The 26752-nt window shown below is 49.8% G+C and overlaps 1 protein-coding gene across 2 annotated transcripts in view; it reads left to right on the forward strand.

The window, feature by feature from the left end:
* The window catches only part of ccdc141 (coiled-coil domain containing 141), a 272222-nt gene that overhangs the window by 67712 nt on the left and 177758 nt on the right, over positions 1-26752 (forward strand). For both annotated transcript variants that reach the window (XM_038789287.1, XM_038789288.1), the window contains exon 6: positions 11466-11585. In XM_038789287.1, the coding sequence (XP_038645215.1) occupies positions 11466-11585 (120 nt within the window). The remainder of the gene's footprint in view (positions 1-11465; positions 11586-26752) is intronic.

The raw sequence follows: 26752 nt of genomic DNA on the forward strand, positions 1-26752 counted from the left end.
AAAGAGGGTTTCTTTTGGGGCGGTGGGAGTTTGTGGTGGCTTGGGTTGGGCTGTAGGGGCTCAGGTCAGGGGTCTTTCCTGATATGGGTGTGATGTGGCAGTTCATCCCTCTGTAGCTTGAAAAATCATTAAACTGTCTTTCAGCATATCAAGTTGTAGTTAAAAGTCTTTCCACTGATATGTTGGAACCCTTTGATGTCTTTTCCAGCATGTCAAGTTCAAAGATCTGTGAGATGAAGGTGAAAATCTTCCCTCTGATGTGTTGGAAATCTGTGAAGTATTTTCACAGACAGTTTCATTCCCCTTGAATTTTTTCAAGCCCCTGGGCATACTGAGAAGCACAACATCTTTTAATTTCATTATTATATTCTAGTTCATGGTCTATCATCTTTAACAAGCCTCTTTATTGACAGGTCCAGGATGTTCAAAGGAGGGATTAGCTTTGTTTGTTTTTCTGACTCTTCACTATCCATTAACTCTGAAGTGCTTCCTCTTTTGAGCTGATGCTGTTTTTCATAGAGACCTTTTTTTTGTCCTGAGTTACGTCCCAGAAGCATCTGTTAACATTAAATATTATGTTTCACTGACTGCTACTAGTGAGAGGGAACTTTCATTCAGGTGGGGTTATGGATTGCAGGGATGGATGGGGGGATAGGCCTCGGTAAGCTTAAGTAAGCTCGATAAACTCTTAAGCTTAGTGGTTAGCACAGTTGCTTCACAGCTCCAGGGTCACAGGTTGGATTCCTGGCTTGGGTCACTGTCTGTGTGCATGTCTGCATGTTCTCCCCGTGTCTGCGTGGGTTTCCTCCGGGTGCTCCGGTTTCCTCGCACAGTCCAAAGATGTTCAGGATAGGTGGATTGGCCATGCTAAATTGCCCTTAGTGTCCAAAAAAGGTTAAGTGGGGGTTACTGGGTTATGGGGATAGGGTAGATATGTGGGTTTGATTAGGGTGCTCTTTGTGGGGGCCGGTGCAGACTCGATGGGCCAAATGGCCTCCTTCTGCTCTGTAAACTCTATGGTTCAGGGGGTCAGTGTAGGCTCATTGGAAATCCCAATGACCAGTGGTGGGAGTAGAGAATACCAGCAAATGGTGCATTTCGGAGAAACAAGTGACTGGGGGAGCCAGAAAATTCCTATTTTAGTTTTTTAGCTGAGAAAGTACAGAAAACCTCCCCGTGTGTGTGGGTTTCCTCCGTGCGCTCCGGTTTCCTCCCACAGTCCAAAGATGTGCAGGTGTTGGGTGGGGTTACTGGGTTATGGGGATAGGGTGGAGGTGTTGACCTTGGGTAGGGTGCTCTTTCCAAGAGCCGGTGCAGACTCGATGGGCCGAATGGCCTCCTTCTGCACTGTAAATTCTATGTTTGAAAACATATGCAATCACTATCAGGCTTTTATAACATAGATCATAGAACAGTACAGGCCCTTCAGCCCACGATGTTGTGCCGACCGTTTATCCTAATCTAAGATCAACCTAACCTACACCCCTTCAATTTACTGCTGTCCATGTGCCTGTCCAAGAGTCGCTTAAATGCCCCTAATGACTCTGACTCCACCACCTCTGCTGGCAGTGCATTCCACACACCCACCATTCTCTGTGTAAAGAACCTACCTCTGACATCTCCCCTATACCTTCCTCCAATCACCTTAAAACTATAACCCCTCGTGACAGCCATTTCTGTCCTGGGGAAAAGTCTCTGGCTAGCCACTCTATTCTGCCTCTCATCAACTTGTACATCTCTATCAAGTCTCCTCTCTTTCTTCTTTGCTCCAGTGAGAAAAGTCCTAACTCCCTCAACCTTTCTTCATAAGACATGCCCTCCAGTCCTGGCGGCACCTGGTAAATTTCCTCTGTACCCTCTCCAAAGCATCCACATCCTTCCTATAATGAGGCGAACAGAACTGGACACAATGTTTCAAGTATGGTCGAAGCAGGGTTTTATAAAGCTGCAGCAAAACCTCGCAACGCCTTCTTAACAGCCCTCTCAAGCTGGGTGGCAACTTTGAGGGATCTATGAATGTGGACCCCAAGATCCCTCTGTCCCTCCACACTTCCAAGGATCCTCCCTTTAACCCTGTATTCAGCATTCAAATTCGACCTTCCAAAATGAATCATTTCACATTTATCTAGGTTCAACTCCATCTGCCACTTCTCAGCCCAGCTCTGCATCCTGTCAATGTCCTATTGTAACCTGCAACAGCCTTCAACACTATCTACAATGCCACCAACCTTCGTGTCATCGGCAAACTTACTAACCCACCCTTCCACTGCCTCATCCAAGTCATTTATAAAAACCACATAGAGCAGAGGTCCCAGAATGGATCCCGGTGGGACACCACTGGTCACCGACCTCTAGGCGGAATACTTTCCATCCACTACCACTCAATGTCTTCTTTTGGCCAGCCAATTCTGTATCCAGACAGCCAAATTTCCCTGTATCCCATGCCCCCTAACTTTCTGAATGAGCCTACCATAGGGAACGTTATCAAATTCCTTACTGAAATCCATATACACCACATCCACTGCCCGACCTTCATCTATGTGTCTCGTCACATCCTCAAAGAATTCAATGAGGTTTGTGAGGCATGGGCAGCACGGTAGCATAGTGGTTAGCATAAATGCTTCACAGCTCCAGGGTCCCAGGTTCGATTCCCGGCTGGGTCACTGTCTGTGTGGAGTCTGCACGTCCTCCCCGTGTGTGCGTGGGTTTCCTCCGGGTGCTCCGGTTTCCTCCCACAGTCCAAAGATGTGCGGGTTAGGTGGATTGGCCATGCTAAATTGCCCGTAGTGTCCTAAAAAAAAGTAAGGTTAAGGGGGGGGGGGGTTGTTGGGTTACGGGTATAGGGTGGATACATGGGTTTGAGTAGGGTGATAATTGCTCGGCACAACATCGAGGGCCGAAGGGCCTGTTCTGTGCTGTACTGTTCTATGTTCTATGTTTTCTATGACTTGCCCCTCACAAAGCCATGCTGATTATCTTCTAATCAAACTATGGACGGGATTCTCCAGGAATCGGCGGGGCGGGCAGAAATGGCGCAGTGGAGTGGCGGGAACCACTCCGGCGTCGGGCCGCCTCAAAGGTGCGGAATCCTCCGCAACTTCAGGGGCTAGGCCGGCACCGGAGTGGTTTGCGCCCCGCCGGCCGGCGTGGAAGGCCATTGGCACCGTGCGAGCCGGGGCTGAAGGGACTCCGCCGGCCGGCGCGGTTCCGTGCATGGGCGGGAGCGTCAGCGGCTGCTGACGTCATCCCCGCGCATGCGCAGGGGATGGTTCCCCTTCCCACTGGCCATTGCGGAGGCTTACACAGCCGGCGCGAAGGAATAAAGTGCCCCCCACGGCACAGGCCCGCCCGCGGATTGGTGGGCCCCCATCGCGGGCCAGGCCAGCATGGGGGCACCCCCCGGGGCCAAATCGCCCCCCCCCCACCGAGGATCCCGGAGCCCGCCCGCGCCGCCAGGTCCCGCCGGTAAGGGACCTACTCCAATTTGCTCCAGTGGGACCTGCACAGAATGGGCGGGACTTTGGCACATCACGGGCCAGAGAATCACCGGGGGGAGCCCGCCGACCGGCGCAACGCAATTCCTGCCCCTGCCAAATCTCCGGCGCCGGAGAATTCGGCAGCCGGCGGGGGCGGGATTCACGCCGCCCCCCGGCGATTCTCCGACCTGGCGGGGGGTCGGAGAATCCCGCCCTATGTTTTTCAAAATAATCATAAAACCTGGGCGGGATTCTCCGACCCCACGCCGAGTCGGAGAATCGCTGTCGGGCCGCGCGAATTGCGCCACGCCGCCCCAACATAGTGATGCGATTCTCCACAGCGCGGAGAATCGGCGCCATTGGGGCCGACGTGGTCAGCGCGGTGCTGGTAGTGGCCTCCCGCGATTCTCCGGCCCTGCAATTTTATGCGGCCGTTTAAATAAAAACCCTAGTCCCACTGGTGCTGTTCTAACGTGCTCTGAGCCAGCGGGACCTTGGTGTTGAAGGATACGGGGGCGGCCTTTGGGGAGGGGGGTCTAACCCCAAGGGTGGGGGGGGGCCTCCAATGTGGCCTGGCCCATGATCGGGAGCCACCAATCAGCGGGCCGGCCTCTCTGTCTCTCGGCCTCCTTCCTTCTGCACTGTCGTCTGTACTCGTGCGCCATGTTGGTCGGGGCCGGCGCGGACAAGGGAGACACCGCACATGCGTGGAAATCACGCCGAAGGGACTACGCATGCGTGGGTTCGTGCCAGACCCACTGCGCATGCGTTCATCCCCCGGTGCCCATTCCATGGCTGATCAGCAGCTGGAGCGGTGTAAACGGCTCCAGCGCCCTGCTGGCCCCCTGTAGGGGCCAGAATTGCTGATCCTGGGGCCGCGGTCGTCGAGATACGTGACGGCGTTTCCGAGGGCGTCAAGCCTCAGCATCAGAGAAACCCGCCCCCTATCTCTGAGAATCCTTTCTAATATTTTGCTCACCACAGACGTAAGATTGATGGGTCTGTGATTCCCAGGGATTTCCCTATTCCCCTTCTTGAACAGGGGAATAACATTCACCTCCCTCCAATCATCCGGGACGACTACAGTGGAGAGTGAGGAAGCAAAGATAATCACCAACGGCGCAACAATCTCCTCCCTCGCTTCCCATAGTAACCTTGGGTATATCCCATCAAGCCCAGAGGACGTATCTATCCTACTGCTTTTCAAAGTTTCCAGTACATCCTCCTTCTTAATATCAGTCTTGAGCATGAAAGGAAATTGTAAAGTTATTTAGAATTTAATTGTAGGAGGAAATATAAGTAGTGTGTGATATAATTTTTCTGATCATTCTATTGTATAATTATTTTTGTAACTGGAAACTTTCATTTGCAACAGTTATCAGCTGAACGGAGTTAATGGGTTGGATTGCCCGGCCTCCCAGTCGCTTGTTTTCTGTGGCAGGAGGGGGCGCTCAGTTCGCTGGCAATGGGATTCTCTGCTCCTGCCACTGTCAGTGGGAATTGCCATTGAAGCCAGCCCCCAACACTGGGAAACCCGCAGGCAGGGGTGCACTGGTGGCAGAACCAGAGAATCAGAACCAGCAAACAGCCGGAGAATTCCAGCCATTATATTATTATTCCAATGATTCTCCATTAATGATCAGCCATGCATCTGCAGAAGCCAATGTAGTTTCTTTTGGTACACAAATGTTTTTTTTTAAAGTATGTTTTTGAAAGTTTTACATAATAACAGACAACACAAGAATGCAAAAATTATAAACAACCAAAAAGAGAGAATCAAATTGACTAACACACTCTACCTAAAACCCCTAACAGCTGACAGTGTCTCGATCCTTAAAAACGAGAATTGATCTTGGGTAGAACCGCTTCACTGAATTCCTTATGGTGAATTTAATATTTTCTCAGTGTAAGAAGGGTATTAAGTCCTCCAACCAACCAGAGGCACTGGGTGGGACGAGAGACCTCCAACTAAGCAATATCTGCCTCTGGGCTTTCAGCGAGCAAAAGTGACAAAGTCAGCCTCTACCCCAGCAGTGACCACAGAGTATCTCCGACATGCAGATGGAAAACGAAGCCCAGAAACAAGGACCAAACATATTGCATATAGTCAGCTGGGGCAAGTGAACAGTGATCACATCTGTCCTCCACATTTGAGAAAAACCCACTCATCCTTGCCTTGGTCATGTGCGACCAGTGCAGCACCTTAAACGTAATCAGTCTCAACCTGGCACAAGAGGATGTGCAGTTGACCCTGTAAAGGACCTCCCTTCAAACCCCATTCGTAAATATTGGGCCCAGCTCACTCCCCCATTTCGCTCTTTACCCTACCTAGCGCGCTAGTATTGAAGAGGGACCAGTTAAGAGAATTAGCCCATACAGGTCTGAGATAGACTCCTTACCAGGCTCAGCCAAGGATAAAATATTCTTCAGTAAAGAGGAAGGTGGAGGCAGATGAAAGGAAGGAAAAATCCCAGGAGAGAAATCACAAGCTTGAAAATTTTCTGCTAACTCTCTGAAACTGGCAAACCTCCCATCTATGATCAGGTCACCAAAATGCTCAATTCCTTTCGTTTTCCGCAATTTAAATGTTGGGTCCAATTCAGAAAGTAAGAAAAGGTGATTATTACAGATCGGGCCAGTGAAGGCAGGGAAAATGTTCAAAGTCTTTTCAACTGTTTCCAGATCCCGAGAAAGAGACCACCATGGGGTTTGAGAAGAATCTAGCAGGAGAAAAGGGCAATTGTGCAGTAACTATGGCAAGGGAAGTGAATATAGTGCAAGAGCGAGACTTCATTTGGCCCCAAGTAGAATCCGGATCGCTGATCCACAACAAATGTTTTTGCACATTAGCAGCCCAGTAATAAAACAATAAATGTGGGAGGGCCAAGCTTCCTGTCTGTCTACCTGTCTGGAGTAGAACGCTGCCGATTCTGAGATTCTTACCCGCCCAAATAAAAGCGGATATCAATTTATTAACCATAATAAAAAAGAATTTGGGCAGAAAAGTGGGGAGACATTGAAAGAAAAAGAAAAAAACTAGGGGAATATGTTCATTTTTATTGTTTGAATCCTTCCCGCCTAAGATGGAGGAAGGTTGTTCCACCTCTGAAGGGCGATTATTGATCAGGTTGAAGTAATTCAATTTATGATGTGAAACCCAATTGTGAGGCACCCTGACCCCCAAGTAATGAAAATTTGTATTGAAGAGGCAGAACAGTAGTGTCCCCATTTGGGCTCGCCTTCCACGAGGCGGGAAACATTCACTCTTGCCTGGATTAAATTTGAAGCCGGAGAACAAACCTAAGATATATAGTGTCTTCATTATGCTATCGATGAAGGGAGTCAATTCTGAATTTATAAAATTAAATATGCTATATAAAAAGATACCTGATGCTCCACCTCATTATGACTAGAGGCGCTCAACGCTATAGAGAGCAGCTCTATTGGCAGGGTGAATAAGAATGGAGAAGGAATGCAACCCTGCCTAGTGTCCCTATTCAAGGGGAAGTAGTCTGCGTATAAGTGCATGTCTGAATGTTCGCCTTGGACATTATATAACAGGAGGACCCAAGAGGCAAATTTATTGCTGAACCCAAATCTCTTGAGAATCTCGAATAAATATTCTCATTCCACCCGACCAAAAGACGATGCATATTGGCTGATAGTTGCTGGCCCTTTACATAGACTGTTTGCTCCTCCGAAATTATGCTGGAAAGGCAAGGCCAGAATCATAGCAAGCAACTTAACATCCACATTTAAAAGCGAGATTGGTCAACATGAGCTGCACTCCTTGGGTCCTTGTCCCTCTTAAGGACGAACAAAATAGAGGCTTGAGTGAGGGTTGGATGCAGTGAACCTTTGTGGGCCACCCTGAGTCATTAAACATATCTAATAATAAAAGGAACAAGCTATTCTGAGAACTACTTGTAAAATGTGATCGGAAATCCATCCGGGCCAGGGACCTTACCAGCCTGCATCAACCCAAAACATTTTAAAATCTCGTCAGGGCAGAATGGGGTGTCCAACTCGCAGCTCTTATCCGCATCAAAAGCTGGGTTGGGCAGACTGTCAAGAAAATCACACAGCACCAAATGGTCCAAGTGAGGTTCCGATTTATATAAGTCATATAATAGGATTTAAAAGCCTCATTGACTCGGGAAGGGGCGGAAACGAGGTTGCCGCCTGTATCTGGGGAATCTCACGGGAGGCCGCTTAACGTTTGAGTTGATAAGCCAAAAGACGATTGGCCTCCCCCCTCCCCTCCCACACATACACAAACAAAAGTACCCCTGGAGCGCTGTCATTGATGTTAAACCATGTTAGTGGAAAGTACCTCAAACAGTGTCTGTAATTGTTTCCCTGCTTGCCAATATATCTGGAGTAGGATCAAGCGAGTACTGATGATCCACCTCTAAAATGGAATCCACATGACTCTGCTGCTGCAACCTTCTCATCCTTAGCATGTATGCTCTATAAGAAATAATTTCCCCCCTAAGGCCATCTTTAAGAGCCTCCCACAAAGTAGAGGGGAATATTGAGTCAGATCTGTTTAGCTTGATCTAGCCGCCAAAAAGGCCCTCCCAAATTTTTTTATCGGCCAGCAAAGTAGTATCCAGGCATAAATGTTGACCAGGACTACTGGGGTGTTTGAAAGGGAGCCAAAAACAATGACATATTGACCATTGGGATCAGCCATTATCTGAGGGGAGGAGGTATAGCTGCTGGAAGGTAAATCAACATCGGACATGTGGGAGTCTTTCAAGCGACAATTGATTAGGATTCAGAAAAGTCACGTTCCTGAGAGAACGAAGGATAAGTATGGGAAGTTTAGGGAGCCTAAGATATCGAGGGATATTGTGAACCTTGTCAACAAGAAAAAGGAGACCTTTGTACGCTATAGAAGGGTGGGGACAGTTGAAACCCTTGAGGTATAAAGAAAGCAGGAAGGGACAACACCAACACCAAACCCATTGAGTATTGCCCACTGCAATTGTTTCTCCGGCACCCAAATGTATATTTACCTCCTCAGTCTCCACCCCTCAACCCCCACCCCCCCCCACAAACAGTTGCCTACTTTTGTGTTGTAAGTAATTTTGCCAGTTGTACAGAGTTGCTGCTGTTGAGCTGGTGCACAATACCTACCAGTTATTCTATTTTATTTATTATTTTCTTTTTAATTATTACTTTTTTTTGGCATGTTTGGGTGTGCCCTTCTCTTCTATATATGTACATATATATATATTTATTATTCTGTGTACATAACGGTAAATATACATTGTTCAAAAACCCAATAAAATATAATTTATAAAAAAAAAAGTAAGTTAGGAAGTTTAAAAAAGGAAGTGGGAAGGTACTTAAGCGGGAAATTAGGAGGGCTAGGAGGGGTCATGAAAAGTCCTTGGCAAGTAGGATTAAGATGAATCCTAATAAAATGAATATGCATTTTATTCATATGTAAAAAACAAGAGTGTGGCCAGGGAAAGGATTGGACCACTTAAGGACCGTGGGGGAAATCTATCTGTTGAGCCAGAGGAAATGGGTGAGGTACTAAATGAGTACTTTGCAATTGTCTTCATCTAAGAAAAGGATTTTGTGGCAGAAGATTCTTGGGTAAGGTGTGTGGACAGTCTGGGTTATGTTGACATCGAAAAGGTGGAGGTATTGGGGCCTCGAGTGACATCTATCCTCATTGGCTATAGGTGAGATCCCAGAGGACTAGAGAATAGCTAATGCGGTACCGTGTAAGAAAGGTAACAGGGATAAACCAGGAAACTATAGGCCGGTGAGCCTCATGTTGGTAGTAGGTAAATTATTGGAGAGAATTCTCAGGGACAGGATGTATACACATTTGGAAACATATGGTCTCATTAGCGATAAACAGCATTACTTTGTGAAGAGGAGGTTGTGCCTCACTAACTTGATCAAGTTTTTTGAGGAGGTGACAAAGATGTTTGACGAGGGGAGGGCAGTGGATGTAGTTTACATGGACTTCAGTAAAGCCTTTGACAAGGTGCCTCATGGCAGACTGGTACAAAAAGTGAAGTCACACGGGATCAGAGGTGAGGTAGTAAGATGGATACAGAACTGGCCCGATCACAGAAGGCAAAGGGCAGCAATAGAAGGGTGTTTTTCTGAATGGAAGATGTGAATAGTGGTGTTCCAGAGGAATCTGGGCTGGGGCCTCTATTATTTGTTGTCTACGTAAATGATTTGGAGGAAAATGTAACTAATCTGATTAGTAAGTTCGCGGATGACACCAAGGTTGGTGAAGTGGCAGATAGTGTTGCGGATTGTCAGCAGGACATAGATAGGTTAGAGACTTTGGCAGAAAAATGGCAAATGGAATTTAATCCAGACAAATGTGAGTAATGTATTTTGATTGGTCTAACATAACAGGAAAATATACCGGAAATGGCAAACCCTTAGGAATATAGAAAGTCAGAGAGATGTGGGCCTGCAGGTCCACAGATCTTTGAAAGTGGCAACACAAGTGGACAAGGCAGTCAAGAAAGCATTAGGAATGCCTGCCTGCATTGGATGGGCATAGAGTATAAAAACTGGCAAGTCATGCTGCAGTTGTATAGAACTTTGGTAAGGCGGCACTTGGAATATTGTGCACAATTTTGATTGCCACGCTTCCAGAAGGATGTGGATACATTGGAGAGGGTGCAAAGGAGGTTTACCAAGATGTTGCCTGATCTGGAGGGTGTTAGCTATGCAGGGAGGCTGAATAGACTCGGACTGTTTTCACTAGAATGACAGAGGTTGAGGGGTGTTAGAGGTCTACAAGATTATGAGCGGCATTGTTCATAGAATTTACAGTGCAGAAGGAGGCCATTTGGCCCATCGGTTCTGCACCGGCTCTTGGAAAGAGCACCCTACCCAAGGTCAACACCTCCACCCTATCCCCATAACCCAGTAACCCAACCCAACACTAAGGGCAATTTTGGACACTAAGGGCAATTTATCATGGCCATGGTTGGTATCATGACTGGTACAGCTTGGAGATCCAAAGGACTTGTTCCTGTGCTGTATTGTTCTTTGTTCTAAAAGCATCAAGAGTAAACTCAAATGACGAATATGAAAAGAAACAAAATACAAAGTGCCTCTACACCGAGCCATAAAATAAATTAAACAGTGCACAACTTGTGCTTTTGGACAAAGGAGTCAAAAAATGTGGTCTTTTTCTTGGGACGTTTCTCAAAGGCCACTGGATAAATCATCTCGATTTTGACTTCACTTTTGTATAGGATGGACTTCACTCCATTAATAATGGAGGTGGAAGCACACCTTCTTGTGAAATATTAGTAGTGGTGCAGCCCTCAAACGCCTCCGATAACGCCACTATACGCACATTCTTTCTCCTGGATCCTGGATCTGTTCTCTAGATCATTCAGCTTAGTTGTTAACGATCTGTTAACCTTGACCACCAAAGCGAGGTCGGACTCGAGGGAGGTGATCCTGTCACTATGATCCGACAATGCAGCCTCCATGAGCCTCGACAGATTTACTGATGATTTCCAGAACTAAAGGAATAGGGGCTATTTATTTCAATTGATCTTTTATGATCTGTCGACATGTTTTGTCGGTGTTTATCGAGCTCAGTTGCCAAAATTCTGGTGAGAGCTTCAGCCATTAGTGGAGTGGTTTGAAAAGACGCTGACTCCAACATCTTACCTCCAACAGATCTCTGAGAAGAGACAGTCGACAAATTTATGACCAATTCTTTTTTGGCTTTGCCTCCTTTGGGAATCTCAGATAAGAGAGAACTTTACCCATGGCGCTGGGAAAGAGGGGTAAAACGTTAGGTTTCCAGCATCTTCCCCTTGCATTGCACCATCAGAGGTCCCACCAAATGTTTCCATGCTTATGTCCAGGACTTGATTGCTTAAATTGGCAATTAAAAGAAGGTTTTAATTGTCTGTAAAATGTCTGTACAATACTGTATAGTAAATTATTTTCACATTTTTTACTGTGTATTTGATAAAGGTGATGCAGTGGTTCCAACACGATGGTGAGACTTATTTACAGAATGAAAAACTAGGGTCATCTCTGACTGAAAATGAATGGCTATTACAGGAGCACCAAGAATTTGGGCATAAAGCCAAGGTAAGTGCATACCCTCAAAAACATTGTTGCATGATTTATTTTTAAATTGCTGATTTTTAACATAGTGTTTGCTTGATGAATGAAATGGAATTGATTTTAAAGTTTGCCAGAACTTACTACACAATTACTTTACACAGTATATTTGTTCAAATGAAATAATTATACAATATTAAAAAACACTTGTCACTCCATATAAACATTTCAATAAATACTTACAGAATACATCAGGAAACATAGATTTTAGGTTGTTGGGTTTGGGACGGGTGGGGCTTAGAACTGACAAAATGAGAATGTATCTGGAAGCCAAGTTACCATGTAACATGTTATTGTTCACTCGAGCATTATTCATAGAATCCATAGAATACCTGCTCTGCAAAAGGAAGCCATTGAGTCCATCAAATCTGCACTGCCCCTTCGAAAGAGCACCCAACGGAGGCCCACACCCCCACCCTATCACTTTGAACTCGAAGGGACAATTTTTAGCATAGCCAATCCACCAAACCTGCATATCTTTGGACTGTGGGAGGAAACTGGAGTACCCGGAAGAAATCCATGCAAGCACATGAAGAAAATATAAAATCCAGACAGACAGTCACCTAAAACCGGAATTGAACCTGAGTCCCTGGTGATGTGAAGCAGCAGTGTTAACTACGTGCCACTGTGCTGCCCTTCTTAAAATATAAATATCGTGAGTAGGATTTTCCGACCCTCCGCACTGGAATCGCACCCAGCGCGGGGGCGGAGAATAGCCGTTCACGCCGGAAATCCGGCGGGACGGCGCTTTCACGACTTCCGCGGACCCACCAGTCGCGCGTGTTCGGTCGATGCGGCGACGGTCGGGGGCTGTTAGAAGAAGCCCCTGCAGCGATTCTCCATGGTCAACCAGCTGAGTTCCCGCCGGCGTGGTTCACATCTGGTATCACCCGGCAGGAGCTTGGACCCGCGGCCTCGGTGGCGGACCTGGTGAGGGCAGGGGGAATCTGACTCGGGGGGGGTGGGGGAGGGGGGGGTGGGGTCCTCAGCGGTGGCCAGGCCCGCGATCGGGGGCCACCGATCGGTGAGCCATCGAGATCTAGGGGGCGACCTACCTTCCTCCATGCGGGCCCGCTGTGTGGGTCCACCATGTCGCCGGGCCCGTGCCGAAGTGGGCTGCCACGCACATGCGCGGACCCGCTTGCGTGTGCAGCCGCGCGGTCTGTTGAGCAGGGGCCCTGCTGGCAGTCAGAGCTGCGGGACGCACGCCAAGCTCTGCTAGCCCCCTGGAAAATGGGGAAACACCCCGGACTTTCGAGGAAAAAGTCCGGAGTGATTCTCGCATGTTTTCCGGCGGGCGTGGGGACTTAGTCCCCAAAAGGGAGAATCCTGCCCTGTGTTAATGCAGTCAACTGACAACAATGAACTGATAAACACGCTTGTTACATTCCATGGCTTGTGTCAGACTTCATTTTTGCGTGAAAGATTGCTTCTTAAACGGTTCAAATATAGAAGTATCACATACGATTGAAATCATAGATTCCTAGAACAAGTGCCAAAGCTCTTTCCAGCCCAGTGGATGCATCAGTAGCAGAGGTAATTCCAGGGCTGAAAGTCCATCATCTGTCTTTTGTATTGATATGCTCTTTTCATTAACTTTGGGTCCATGAGTTTCCTGGGCTTCCTGGAACTCACCAGTGAAAACAAGGCAAGTACACAGCGGTAATTTAGAGGGCTGAAGCAATCATAAAGAAACATGTCAATACTCGGCACTCATGGGTACTTTCTTATTTGCCTATTGGATTTGGTTGGTTCACATATTTTGTGGGTTTCTCCAATACTTTGTCGGTGCCATCTATGGTTTGGAGGTCTAATCCGCACTTTGGACATCTGATCTAACAGATTGGGATGTGTTTTGGTCATGCTGCCTTAGATTGCACCTCTGATAGTGACCAGCAATGCCGCCAGCGGCAACAACAACCTGCTGATCCTGTAGACCTGTGGCTGTACAGCTGAGAGGGGAGAATTAGAGAGGTGCAGCTCAAAGGAGGCCATACTCAATGATGTGCCATCAAAAATCATATCACCACACTCAACACATAGGTTTACCAGTCAAAAGCACTACTGACCACAACTTCTTTGCTTCTGGATTGTTCCGTGGCTCAGCTGGAGACATTTTAAGGCTTGTTTGTCAGGAATGGGCAATTAAGTTAACTTTATCTTCAGTTACACCAGTCAAAATGAGCAGGCCCTTGGATGTGTGGCTCTGGCTTGTTTCCAGCAACAATGTCATCAGCTGTACATATTTGGGAATTAAGAGATCCATAGATTATGCAGATGTGTTCACCAACCACAAGGTTTTCCATTTCATCAATGTGCAGTCACACAAACATCTTTATGCAGAATATTGTGTGCACAATATTCCCAGGCAACTCCCATATCGCTTTCATGCTGCAGCAGTCTCACCACCTAAATTATATTTGCATGCAACATAGTTACTGGCTCACTGCTCAGAGACAGAGTGTATTCAAGAGCTGAATTCAAGAGGTGAGGTGAGGATGACTGCACTTGACACCAAGACAGGATTTGTCTGTGTGTGACATCAAGGAACCTAAGCAAATTTGAAATCAATCGGTATCGCGGGGGCATCTCTAAACAGGTTGGGGTCCTATCTGGCACAAAGGAAGATGGTTGTGATTGTTGGAGGTCAATCATCTCAGTCCCAAGACATTGCTGTAGAAATTCCTCAGGGCGATTGTCCTAGGTCCAACCATCTTCGGCTGCCTTATCAGTAACCTACCCTCCTTCATGAGATTAAAAGTGTTCTCTGATGATTGCGCAATTTTCAAAACCATTAGCAAACTCTCCGATACTGAATCAGCCCATGCCCCTAAATAAGGCCTGGACAACATTCATGCTTGGATTGATTCATGACAAGTAACATTTTTGCCATTAAAGTGACAGGAAATGTCCATCTCCAACAAGAGAGAGTTGAACGATATTCGATTGACATTGAAAGGCATTACTATCACTGCGCAGTTTCAACAATGTGCACTATATACAAGATGCACTGCAGAAACTTGCCAAGGTTCCTTTGACAGCACCTTTCAAGCCCATGACCTCGACCAGCCAGAAGAACAAGGGCAGTTGATGTGTGGCAACACCACTACCTGCAAGTCCCCCTCTAAGTCAAACACCAAATGGACTTGGAAATATATCGCCATTCCTTCACTGTTGCCACATCAGAATCCTGGAACCTACTTCCTACCAACAGTGTGTACACCTGCACCACATGGACCGCGGTGATTCAAGACGTTGGCTCAAGACCAGCTCCTCCAGGGTAAATAGGGATGGGTAATAATTACCAGCAATGATCACATCCCATAAATAAAGTAAAAAGAAACACTTAAAATATTATCGATGACAACAACATGATGACAACCTAAATTTGTATAGCTCCTTCTATGTAATGTAATGTCCCAAGGAACTTCATGGGAATGTTAAAAAGTAAAATTAGACATGGAGACAGGTCAGGGAAAATAGCCAAATGGCCAACAGATCGGTCAAACAAGTAGTTTTAAGCAGCATCTTGAAAGAGAAATAGGGAGTCAAAGAGGTTCATGAATCTAAAGCTTATCACATGGCAGCTAAAGGCAGAGCCACTAATGATAATGGAAATTGGGCATCCTCAAGAAACCAGAATTTAAAACTGTTTTCTTTTAATTGAAAATCTTTCATTTATAACAAATGCGCCATCAACATCAAACAGCCCAGAAAATGAATATCAAATGGTACAAAACTCCGTTTCTGAGCAGCGAGCCAGTAACTATGTTCCATGCAAAGGAAACAAAAAAGAAAAAAAATCACCCAACCAAACTTATAAATCTCACCCAAAGAAAGATCAAAATAACCCACCCCCAATATAATAACTACCCTTCCTCCCCCTGTCCCTTAGCAGCTGATGTTGATTCACTCTTTTTAAAGCAGGAAATGAATAGCTGCCACCTCAGGTAGAACCCCTCCACTGACCCCCTAACAGTGTACTTGACCTTTTCCAGATATAAAAATTCCATGAGATCACCCGATCAGGCAGAGACACTAGACGGACTGGAAGATCTCCATCCCAGCAGAATTCGCCCCCGGGCTATCAACGAGGCAAAGGCAAGAACATCTGCCTTCACCCCGGTCTGCAGTCCTGGCGAGTCCAACACCCCGATAATGGTCATCAACAGACATGGTTCCAGATCAGTGTTGAGAATCGCTGACATGATGCTAAATAAGGAGACCCAAAACCTTACAATCGTTGGATACGACCAGAACATGTGGGTGTGGTTAGCGGACCCATGAGAGCACCGCTCACACCTGTCCTCCACTCCGGTGAAGGACTACTCATCCTAGCCTTAGCTAGGTGAGTCCTATGTATCACCTGAAGCTGAATCAGGCTGAACGGTGTGCAGGAGGAAGTGGAGTTCACCCGACGAAGGGCCTCACCCTATGCGTCCTCATCCAAAATAGTGCCGAGTCCCCCCCCTCCCACTTCTCCCTCACTGGGTCCAGCGAGACAGCTTCCATTGACATAATCTGCCTGTAAATATTTTAATTGAAAAATATTCACTCTTCTCCAAGTTCAATTCATACCCCAAAAAGGAGTCAAAGCTCCTCAGTAGCTTCATTATTTTGTGCATAGAGGAGACTAAATCCATAACATACAAGAGCAGGTTATCAGCATGTAAAGATGCCCTATGCTCCCTGCACCACCCCCTACCCCCCTCCGCATCCTCCTGCATTTATGGAAAGACCTCAGCACTATGGCTAAAGGTTCTATCGCTAGCCAAACAGGAGCAGTGCCAGTAGGCACCCCTGCCTCATACCCCTATTCAATAGGAAATTCGCCAAATTCCTCATACAGGTATTAGTGAGTACACAGGCCGTAGGGGCTCGATACAATAGCCAAACCCATGAGATGTTACTTCTGCCCAAAGCCAAATCTCCCAAGCACCTCCAAAGGTACTCCCACTCCACCCTGTCAAATGCTTTCTCAGAATCCATAGATATGATCACTTCTGGTTCAGGGGCTGAAGAGGGGGAGAGGACTACATTCAGCACACGCCGTATATTAGCCGATAGCTGCCACCGCTTAACAAAGACTGTCATGTCTTCTGCAATTACATCTGACACATAGGCCGCCAATCACAGCGCTAGCACCTTGGCCAGTAGCTGAGCGTCCACATTCAAGAGAGAGATGAGTCTATATGATCCACATTCCGTGGGGTCCTTATCCTTTTTCAAGATAGTAAGAAGTCTTACAACACCAGGTTAAAGTCCAACAGGTTTGATTCAAACATGAGCTTTCGGAGCGCAGCTCCTTCCTCAGATTCACCTGAGGAAGGAGCTGCGCTCCGAAAGCTCGTGTTTGAATCAAACCTGTTGGACTTTAACCTGGTGTTGTAAGACTTCTTACTGTGCTCACCCCAGTCCAACGCCGGCATCTCCACATCATGGCTTTTTCAAGATGAGGGAGATAGAGGCCAGTGAAAGCGTGTTGGGCAATGAATCCCGAGGCAAAGAATCACTATCAATGGCACCAACTGGCCCTCAAACATCTTATAAAAATCAAACCTGTTGGACTTTAACCTGGTGTTGTAAGACTTCTTACTTATAAAATTCGACAGGAAACTCATCTGGACTGGGGCTTTACATGTTTGCATCAGCTCATTGCCCTTCAGTACATCCTCAGAGCATAACAGAGCTCACAACTCCTCCCTTCTCTCTCTACCACGGGAGCTCTAACATGTCCACCCCACTCCCCAGGGCCTCTGACTGATAGAGCAGATAGAGATCCCTGTAAAATAATCCTGAATGCCACATTGACCTCTCTCAGAGCAGAGATCAAACTGTCGTCCGAGTCCCTAATCTGTACAAACTCAGTGGAAGGCGCCTGCCGCCTCAGCTGGTGAGCCAAAAGATGGCCTGCCTTCTTCCAGCCCCTCAAGCAGCTACCACCTTCCCCGAGGAGACCAAATCAAACTGCATTTGCAGATGTCTGCTGGTTGCCTGCAACTGTGGGGTACGGTCCTCTGAATAGCAGCAATCTGTCTCCAAGATTGCACCTCGCAGTCACTGTCATTCTGCCTTCCCATTCCTATCTAAATGCAGCTTATAGGAGATGACCTCCCCCGTTACAACCGGCTTATGGGCCTCCCACAACATGGAGGGAGAGACCAAATTGTTCCTGCTAAACCTAATATATTCCTCGATGGTCGCAGACAACACTCACAAAACCCCTTCTCCACTAGTAACGTCACATCTAACCTCCACGGCGTGCTGAATGAGATCCACTCCAGCACCAGGTAAGGAGCATGATCACAGAGATTATTATTGCTGAATATTCTACCCCTTTAAAACATGGGAGCAGGGACCTACCCAGTAGATCAAGTCAATCCTAGAGTAGACCTTAGGCACATGGGAAAAGAACAAAAACCCCTTATCGCTTGGGTGCAGAAATATCCACAGGTCTGCACCCTCCCCATCTGTTTTATAAAGAACAGAAGCACTTTTGCCACATCCGAGAGAGCCAACGATTTAGGCCTGGACCAGTCCACTTTAGGAGCCAGTACACAATTAAAGTCCCCTTCCAGAACCAACTGGTGCGTATCTAGATTTGGAATGGAAGCTAAAAGACTCTTAATAAAAGCCAAAACATCCCAGTTGGGACATAAACATTTACTACTGCCGCTAATGTACCCGCCAGAGATGCACTGACCACCGACCGACCAGGGGACCCGCTTATTAACCAAAATTGCCGCACCTCGGGCCCTGCCATCATAGCCCGAGTGAAACACATGTCCCACCCAGCCCTCTGTAGCCTGGTATGATCTCTTACTTGCAAGTGAGTCTCCTGCAAAAATACCACATCAACATTTAGATTCCTGAGGTGAGCAAAAATTCTCAAACTCTTCACTGGGCCACCCAACCCCCTTACGTTCCAGGTGACCAACTGAATTCGGGGTCTCCTACACCTATGCCGCACCCCCGCACCCCCCCCCCCCCCCCCCCCCCCAGCCTCCACATCCCGCAATCAACCATTTTCACCATCAGGAACAATTAGGCAAATATTCACAAAGTACATGTCAGAGGCCTTCACAAATGGTCACCAAATTCACCCCTCACCGAGTAAAACAAGGTCCTGTCACCACCAGAAGTAAACTAATCCTGCCGCCCCCCCCCCCCCCCCTAACCACCGCCAATTCCCACCTATCGCCTCACCCAAAGTGAGAAACGGAAACCAAACCCAAGATCCAAATTCTCTCCCCAAGTCCCAACCCAGATGCTAAGCCCACCAAACCTGACCAAACTAGTTTAATGGCTGCAGCTCCTCCTCCCATCTCACTCCCATTTGCTAGCCTTGTTTCTTACTAAAACAGGGCAGTCCCCCCCCCCCCCCCCCCCCCCCCCCAAGGACAAAGAAACAAACAATGACATTGCCCGCCTCAGGGATAGAACATAGTGCAGTCCACATCATGAACATTTGCCATCCACTCCATAAACAGAAAAACTACTTTTAGCAACAAATATCAACAACTCTCTACAGGATACCCCAACACCCTTCCCAACCCACATACATCAAAGGTCTTATACAACACATTCAACTAGCCCAAGTCCATGCTTTTTTTTAAAATTTAGATTACCCAATTATTTTTTCCAATTAAGGGGCAATTTAGCGTGGCCAATCCACCTACTCTGCACATTTTTGGGTTGTGGGGGCGAAACCCACGCAGACAGGGGGAGAATGTGCAAACTCCACACAGACAGTGACCCAGAGCCGGGATCGAACCTGGGACCTCAGCGCCGTGAGGCGGTTATGCTAACCACTTGGCCACCGTGCTGCCCGAAGTCCATGCTTTTTAATGAAGGTATCCACTTCCTACGGTTCCTCGAAGTAATAGTTCTTCGAATCTAATTTGACCTGCAACCTTGTCGAGTGCAGTACCCCAAACCAAGCTCCTTTCTTACATAACACAGCCTGAACCTTATTTAAGGCCGCCCACTTCCTTGACCCAAACCGGGAATTGAAGCCGGATCCCTGGCGCTGCGAAGCAACAGTGCTAACCACTTATCACGTTTCATTTTGACCAGGCCCAACGCCTCCTCTATCGATTTACGTAGACTCTCTGACACAAACTTCCATTTCTTGTTGAAGTGTTTTGCAAGCTCTTTTTCAAGCACATCCGAGAGCATGTCTGCTGTTATTGGGGCAGCCATCGCTGACAACACTGCCGCTGCCATTCTTACTGCGAACTGCACGATGTCTCCCAGTGGGTTCTGTGGTTTTTTTTGCTTCCTTTTCCTTTTCATTTTGCCATGTGTTGGTGCAGGAACATTATTATTGATACAGAATGCTTTCCTCCAAAACTCTCCTGGAAAATCTGGAAAAAGGCCTTAAAAATGCAGATTCTGATCGGAGCTACCTAGTGCATGACCTCCCCTCACTTGCCACAACTGGAAGTTCATAGGACATGGGAGCAGAATTAGGCCGTTTGGCCATCATTCGATCATGGCTGATATATTTCTCGTCCCGGCGGTCGCAGGGAGAGGGGCTCCCGCAAGCGGCAGAGAGCAGGGAAGGGACCCCCCGGGCAGGCCGGTCGGCGGAGGAGCATCGGCAGCGGCGGCAGCAGCGGGGCTCGGCGGCAGCGGCGGCGGCGACAGCGGGGCTCGGCGGCGGCGGCAGCGGCGGCGACAGCGGGGCTCGGCGGCAGCGGGTCTCGGCGGCAGCGGCGGCGACAGCGGCGGCGACAGCGGGGCTTGGCGACAGCGGGGCTTGGCGGCAGCGGCGGCGACAGCGGGGCTTGGCGACAGCGGGGCTTGGCGGCAGCGGCGGGGCTTGACGGCAGCGGCGGCAGAGAGGCTCGGCAGCGGCAGGTCCAACCCGGTCCAAACCCCCCCCCCCCCAACGCAGGCCAGGAGTGGTGCGGCAGCGGCAGGCCCTCTTCCCCCCCCCCCCCCCCCCCCCCCCAAACGCAGGCCAGGAGCGGTGCGGGACCGAAGGGGGGGCCAAGCCGGAGGCAGCGACCAGGAGGCCGCGGGGTGCGAAGTGCGGCAGCGGGGACCCCCCCCCCAACCCCAACCGGCAGCGGGGACCCCCCCCAAACCGGCAGCGACCACCACGTGGCAAGAACAAAGGGACTGGGCAAAAGCCTCTCTCTCTCCTGGGTGAGTGAGGAGAAAGGAAGGGGGAGATAAAACAAAAAAAAAGACTTATATTTCTGTTTTTAAAAAAAACCCAAAAGAAAACTGGTAAAGAGAAAGGAGGGAATATATACTATTTTCTCTCTTTATGCACTCGCTCCCAGCAAAAGTAAGCCCATCGGAGAGGAGTTGCATAAAAGCGGGGAGGAGGAGAGAAAATAATTAAGAAATAAATAAATAAAATAAAGGGGTAAAGGAAAGAAGGGGGGGGGAAATAAATAAAAAAAAATAAAAAATAATAATAAATAAAATAAAAATAGGGGGGGGAAAGAAAAACAAGGGGAGAAGAAAAGATGAAAGGGAAGGGGGAGAAAAAAATGACAGAAGGGGGCCAAGAGAAAGGGGGCACCAGAAGTGGACGGGGCAAAGGGCAAGTTAGCTCGGGTGAACAAATCAGCACACGAAGCGGCGGGAAGGATGTATCGCCGCATCAAAAAGAGCTGGACAGACAGGTACCCTCTCCCCTGGGGTTAGAGGGGGGCATGAACTGGAAGGCAGCCTTGGCCGAGGTGGTGAGGGAGCAGCTGCAGGCAATCAAGGCAGAGTTGAAAGCGGGCGGAGAGGCCGCAGTACAGGCAGCAGTGGCCAGGGCCATGTCAGGGGTGCAGCAGGCTCTGACCAGATTGGAGGAGAAAGTGGATGCCCAAGGGGAGAAACTGGCAGCCCATGAGGCAACCATTAAAGAGCTGGAGAAAGCAGCGACCGACATGAGCGACCGGGTCACGGCCCTGGAGAGGGAAGTGACGAGACTGGGTGCAGCACAGGGGAGCCTGAAGGGCAGGGTAGATGACCAGGAAAACAGCTCGCGAAGGCAAAATGTTAAGATAGTGGGCCTGCCAGAGGGGGTCGAGGGCAGAAACCCCACAACATTCGTGGCTGCGTTGCTGGGCTCCTTAGTGGGGGGGGACACCTTTCCCACCCCACCGGAAATGGACAGAGCTCATCGGTCACTGCGCCCGAAGCCCAAGGAAGGGGAACAACCGAGAGCAGTCATAGCCAAACTGCACCGGTACCGGGATAGGGAGACAATCCTGCGCTGGGCCAAGGAAAATAGAGCCTGCAAATGGAAAGGGTACGCCATCCGAGTCTACGAGGATCTTGGAGCGGACATAACTAAGAGACGGGCTGAGTTCAACAGAGCGAAAGCAGCCCTCTACAAGAGCAAAGTGCGTTTTGGTATGCTGTACCCAGCAAAACTCTGGGTCACATACCAAAACAAGGAATATTTCTTTACAGCTCCCGCTGAGGCGAATAGGTTCGTCGAGGAGCACGGGCTGGAAAAACGCCATGGGAGGTAGGGACGAGGGGCCCATGACAAGGAGAAACGACATGCTGACGGGGGGGTGGAGAGGGGCGAGGCAAAGCCAGCCCCCTCCCCCCCGGCAGGAACACCCAGAACAAAAAACAACCCACTGCCCAAGGGACCGCTCCAGGTGGGAGGCCAGGCCCCAGCACGAGGGAACGGGAGTATTGGAGAAGGGAGAGGAGAAGCGGGACAGCAACCTCCGAGAGGGGAGCCACTGTGCTAGCAGGAAAGCTAGCGACGGGGGCACGCAACAAAGCAGGGCCGCAGCGCACCCCCAACAGGGGGGAAGGCGCCAGGCAGGGGAGGGGGGGGATCACCCATCAAAGTCGGGAGAGCAAATGGGGACAGGAATAGGGGATGGAGGGGCAAATGAGGGGTATACAGGGGAGGGGGGAAAAGGGAGAGAGCGGGGGTGGGGGGGGGGGGGGGGGCACTCGGGGTGCGAGAGACCAGGGAGGGGAAACGCAGGGACAAAGGGACAAAATAGGCCAGAAAAGGACCAGGGCCACAAAGTGCCACAAACAAGGGCTCGAAACAGGGAACCGCTGCAAGCACCCACCCAGTACGGTCTGTGAGCAAAGGGGCCCCCCGGAGTGCAGGGGACTACCCGCGTGGCGGACACACAGTGGACGGCCATGGCGGGTGCCCCCGGGACAAGGGGAAACCCCGGAGCGCAGAGACCCGACCGCATGGGGAGAGCAGTGATAGTGGCCATCCTGGACGGCCCCCTAACAAAGGGATACCCCGGAGGGCAGGGGCTCGTCCACCAGACAAATATGGTTAATCCCACAGGAACGAGGGGGCAGAAGCCCCCCACCAGGATAGTCACCTGGAACGTAAGGGGACTTAACGGCCCAGTGAAGAGATCTAGAGTCCTCACCCACCTCAGAAATATGAGGGCCGACATAGTCTTCCTCCAAGGGACGCACCTGAGGGAGCAGGACCAACTGCGGGTAAGAAAGGGCTGGGTGGGACAAACCTATCATTCCTGTTACGGGACAAGGGCCAGGGGGGTGGCGATCCTGATTGGCAAGAGGACAATGTTTAGGGCGACAAAGACGGTTACAGACCCAGGGAGGCGGGATGTCATGGTCAGCGGGGCCCTGGATGGGGCGCCGGTAGTTCTAGTCAACGTGTACGCGCCCAACTGGGGCGACACGAGCTTCATCCAAAAGACCATAGCAGAAATCCCGGACATAGCGACGCACCGACTAATCATGGGGGGGGGACTTCAACTGTGTACAGGATCCAAAGGCGGACAGATCAAACCCCAGAACGGGGAAAACCTCAAACATGGCAAGGGAACTCAGTCACTATATGGAGCAGATGGGAGCAGTGGACCCCTGGAGATTCGCCCACCCGGGGGAGAAAGAATTCTCTTTCTTCTCCCCAGTACACAATGTGTACACCAGAATTGACTTCTTTGTGGTGGGGAAAACGGTGCTTCCAGGGATAGACAAGGTGGAATACTCCGCAATTGTGATATCAGACCACGCCCCACACTACATGGACGTGCGGCTGGAGATGGGAAGGGCCCAGCGCCCCACATGGAGGCTGGACGGTGCCTTACTAGCTGACAAGGCCTTCAGCGAAAGGATAGCGCGGGCCATAGCGGAATACACGGAGAACAACCAAAACGGGGAGGTCTCATCCTCCACGTTCTGGAAAGCGCTTAAGGCCGTACTAAGAGGGGAAATCATTGCCTACAAAGAGCGCAAAGAGATAGGGAGGAAAGGGTGGCTAGGCAGAAGCTGGTCGACTCCATACTGGAGGTAGACCGTAAATACTCCGAGGCCCCGACCGTAGAGCTCCTGGCGGAAAGAAAAGAATTACAAAGGAACTTTGACCTGCTCTCCACCAGGAAAGCAGTACACCAACTCCGCCAGGCACGCGGGGCCCTGTACGAACACGGAGACAAAGCCAGCCGCCTGTTGGCACACCAGCTGAGAAAGCAGGCAGCCAGCAGGGAAATTGCGCAAATCAGAGGTACCAGAGGCACGTGGGAAACAGAACCAGAGAGGATTAACGAAACCTTCAAGGCCTTCTACCAAGAGCTGTACACCTCGGAGACCCCAACGGGGAAGGCTGGGATGAACCAGTTTCTTGATGGACTGGACATACCAGTCGTGGGAGAGGGCAGAAAACGGGATCTGGAAGCACCACTAGCACTGGGAGAGATCATGGAGAGCATTAGCTCCATGCAGACGGGGAAGGCGCCGGGACCGGACGGATTCCCGGCGGACTTCTACAAAAAATTTGCGACAGCGCTGGCCCCGCACCTGCGGGAGATGTTCACAGACTCGCTAGCTAGGGGCACACTGCCACCCACGTTAGCACAGGCCTCAATCTCGCTGATACCTAAGAAAGACAAAGACCCAACGGAATGTGGGTCATACAGACCCATATCTCTGCTGAACGCAGACGCCAAAATACTGGCCAAAATCCTAGCCAAAAGGCTAGAAGACTGTGTACCTGAGGTGGTCACAGAGGACCAGACGGGCTTCGTCAAAGGTAGACAGCTTACCGCGAACATCAGGCGCCTGCTGAACGTGATAATGACCCCCTCCGGGGAGAGAACACAAGAGGTGATCGTCTCCCTGGACGCAGAAAAGGCCTTCGACAGAGTCGAATGGAAATACCTCATAGAGGTACTGGAGCGGTTCGGGCTTGGAACAGGGTTCACCGCTTGGGTAAAGCTCCTATACAACGCTCCCATGGCGAGTGTACGGACCAACAATACCAACTCCCAATACTTCCAGCTGCACAGGGGCACTAGACAAGGATGCCCACTGTCCCCGCTGCTGTTTGCACTAGCAATCGAACCGCTAGCAATCGCGCTCAGGGCAGCAAAAAATTGGAGGGGGATCCGAAGGGGAGGTAGAGAGCACAGAGTCTCACTCTATGCGGATGATCTGCTCCTCTATATCTCGGACCCACAAAGCAGCATGGACGGAATCATCGCGCTCCTGAAAGAGTTTGGAGCCTTCTCGGGCTACAAACTCAACATGAGCAAAAGTGAGATCTTCCCAGTACACCCGCAAGGGGGGGGGGGGGGGGCAGCACTAAAGGGGCTGCCGTTCAAACAAGCCCGAAATAAATTCCGCTACCTGGGGATCCAAATAGCCCATGACTGGAAAGGGATCCACAAATGGAACCTCACCAGCCTGACGGAGGAAGTTAAAAAGGACCTGCAAAGATGGAACACACTCCCGCTCTCCCTCGCGGGGAGAGTCCAGACGATCAAAATGAACGTACTGCCCAGGTTCCTTTTCCTGTTTAGATCCATTCCGATCTACATCCCCAAGGCCTTTTTCAAAGCGCTGGACAAACATATCATGGCGTTCGTATGGGGGGGTAAAAACGCTAGGATCCCAAAGAAGGTCATACAAAAAACAAAATCCAGGGGGGGGCTAGCCCTCCCGAATCTACAATTCTACCACTGGGCGGCAACAGCCGAGCGAGTAAGGGGATGGATCCAGGAGCCAGAAGCCGAGTGGGTGCGTGCGGAGGAGGCCTCCTGCATGGGAACCTCCCTCCGGGCCCTCGCCATGGCAGCACTCCCATCCCCACCCAAAAACACTCCACCAGCCCAGTGGTGACAGCCACCCTCCAATCCTGGAACCAACTGCGGCAGCAATTTGGCCTGTACAAAATGTCGGACAAGGCTCCCATCTGCAACAACCATAGGTTCAAACCAGCACTGACTGACGCCACCTTCAAAAGGTGGAGGCAGGACGGGGGGACACTGACAGTCAGGGACCTATACACGGACGACAGGATCGCAACACTGGACGAACTGACAGAGAAATTTCAGCTAGCTGGGGGGAACGAGCTACGGTACCTGCAGCTCAAAAACTTCCTACGAAAGGAGACAAGGACGTACCCACAACCGCCACGACAGACACTACTGGAAGACCTACTGGACGCAAGTATCCTAGAGAAAGGGAACTGTAGTGACATGTATGACCGACTGGTAGATAGGGACGACACCGTACTGGACGCAACAAGGAGGAAATGGGAGGACGACCTGGGGATGGAGATAGGGTGGGGACTCTGGAGCGAAGCACTGCATAGGGTCAACTCCACCTCCACGTGCGCAAGGCTCAGCCTGACGCAACTAAAAGTGGTACATAGAGCCCACTTAACGAGAAACCGTATGAGTAGGTTCTTCCCGGAGGTGGAGGACAAATGTGAGCGGTGCCAAAGAGGCCCGGCCAACCACGCCCACATGTTCTGGTCTTGCCCCAGACTTGTGGAGTACTGGACAGCCTTCTTCGAGGCTATGTCCAAAGTGGTGGGGGTGAGGGTGGAGCCATGCCCGATAGTGGCGGTCTTCGGGGTTTCAGACCAGCCAGATCTATTCCTGGGGAGGAGGGCGGACGCCCTTGCCTTTGCCTCCCTGATTGCCCGCCGTAGAATCCTGTTTGGCTGGCGGTCAGCAGCACCACCCAGAGCTGCAGACTGGCTGTCCGACCTCTCGGAATCTCTCCAAATGGAGAAAATCAAATTCGCCAGCCGAGGGTCGGACGACGGCTTCCACAGAACGTGGGAGCCATTCATGCAACTGTTCCGGGACCTGTTTGTGGCCAACGTACATGAAGAAGAATAGTCGGGTGGCCAAGAACCAGGGGAAAATGGA

Source organism: Scyliorhinus canicula, chromosome 2, assembly GCF_902713615.1.
Source record: "Scyliorhinus canicula chromosome 2, sScyCan1.1, whole genome shotgun sequence".
Taxonomy (NCBI): domain Eukaryota; kingdom Metazoa; phylum Chordata; class Chondrichthyes; order Carcharhiniformes; family Scyliorhinidae; genus Scyliorhinus; species Scyliorhinus canicula.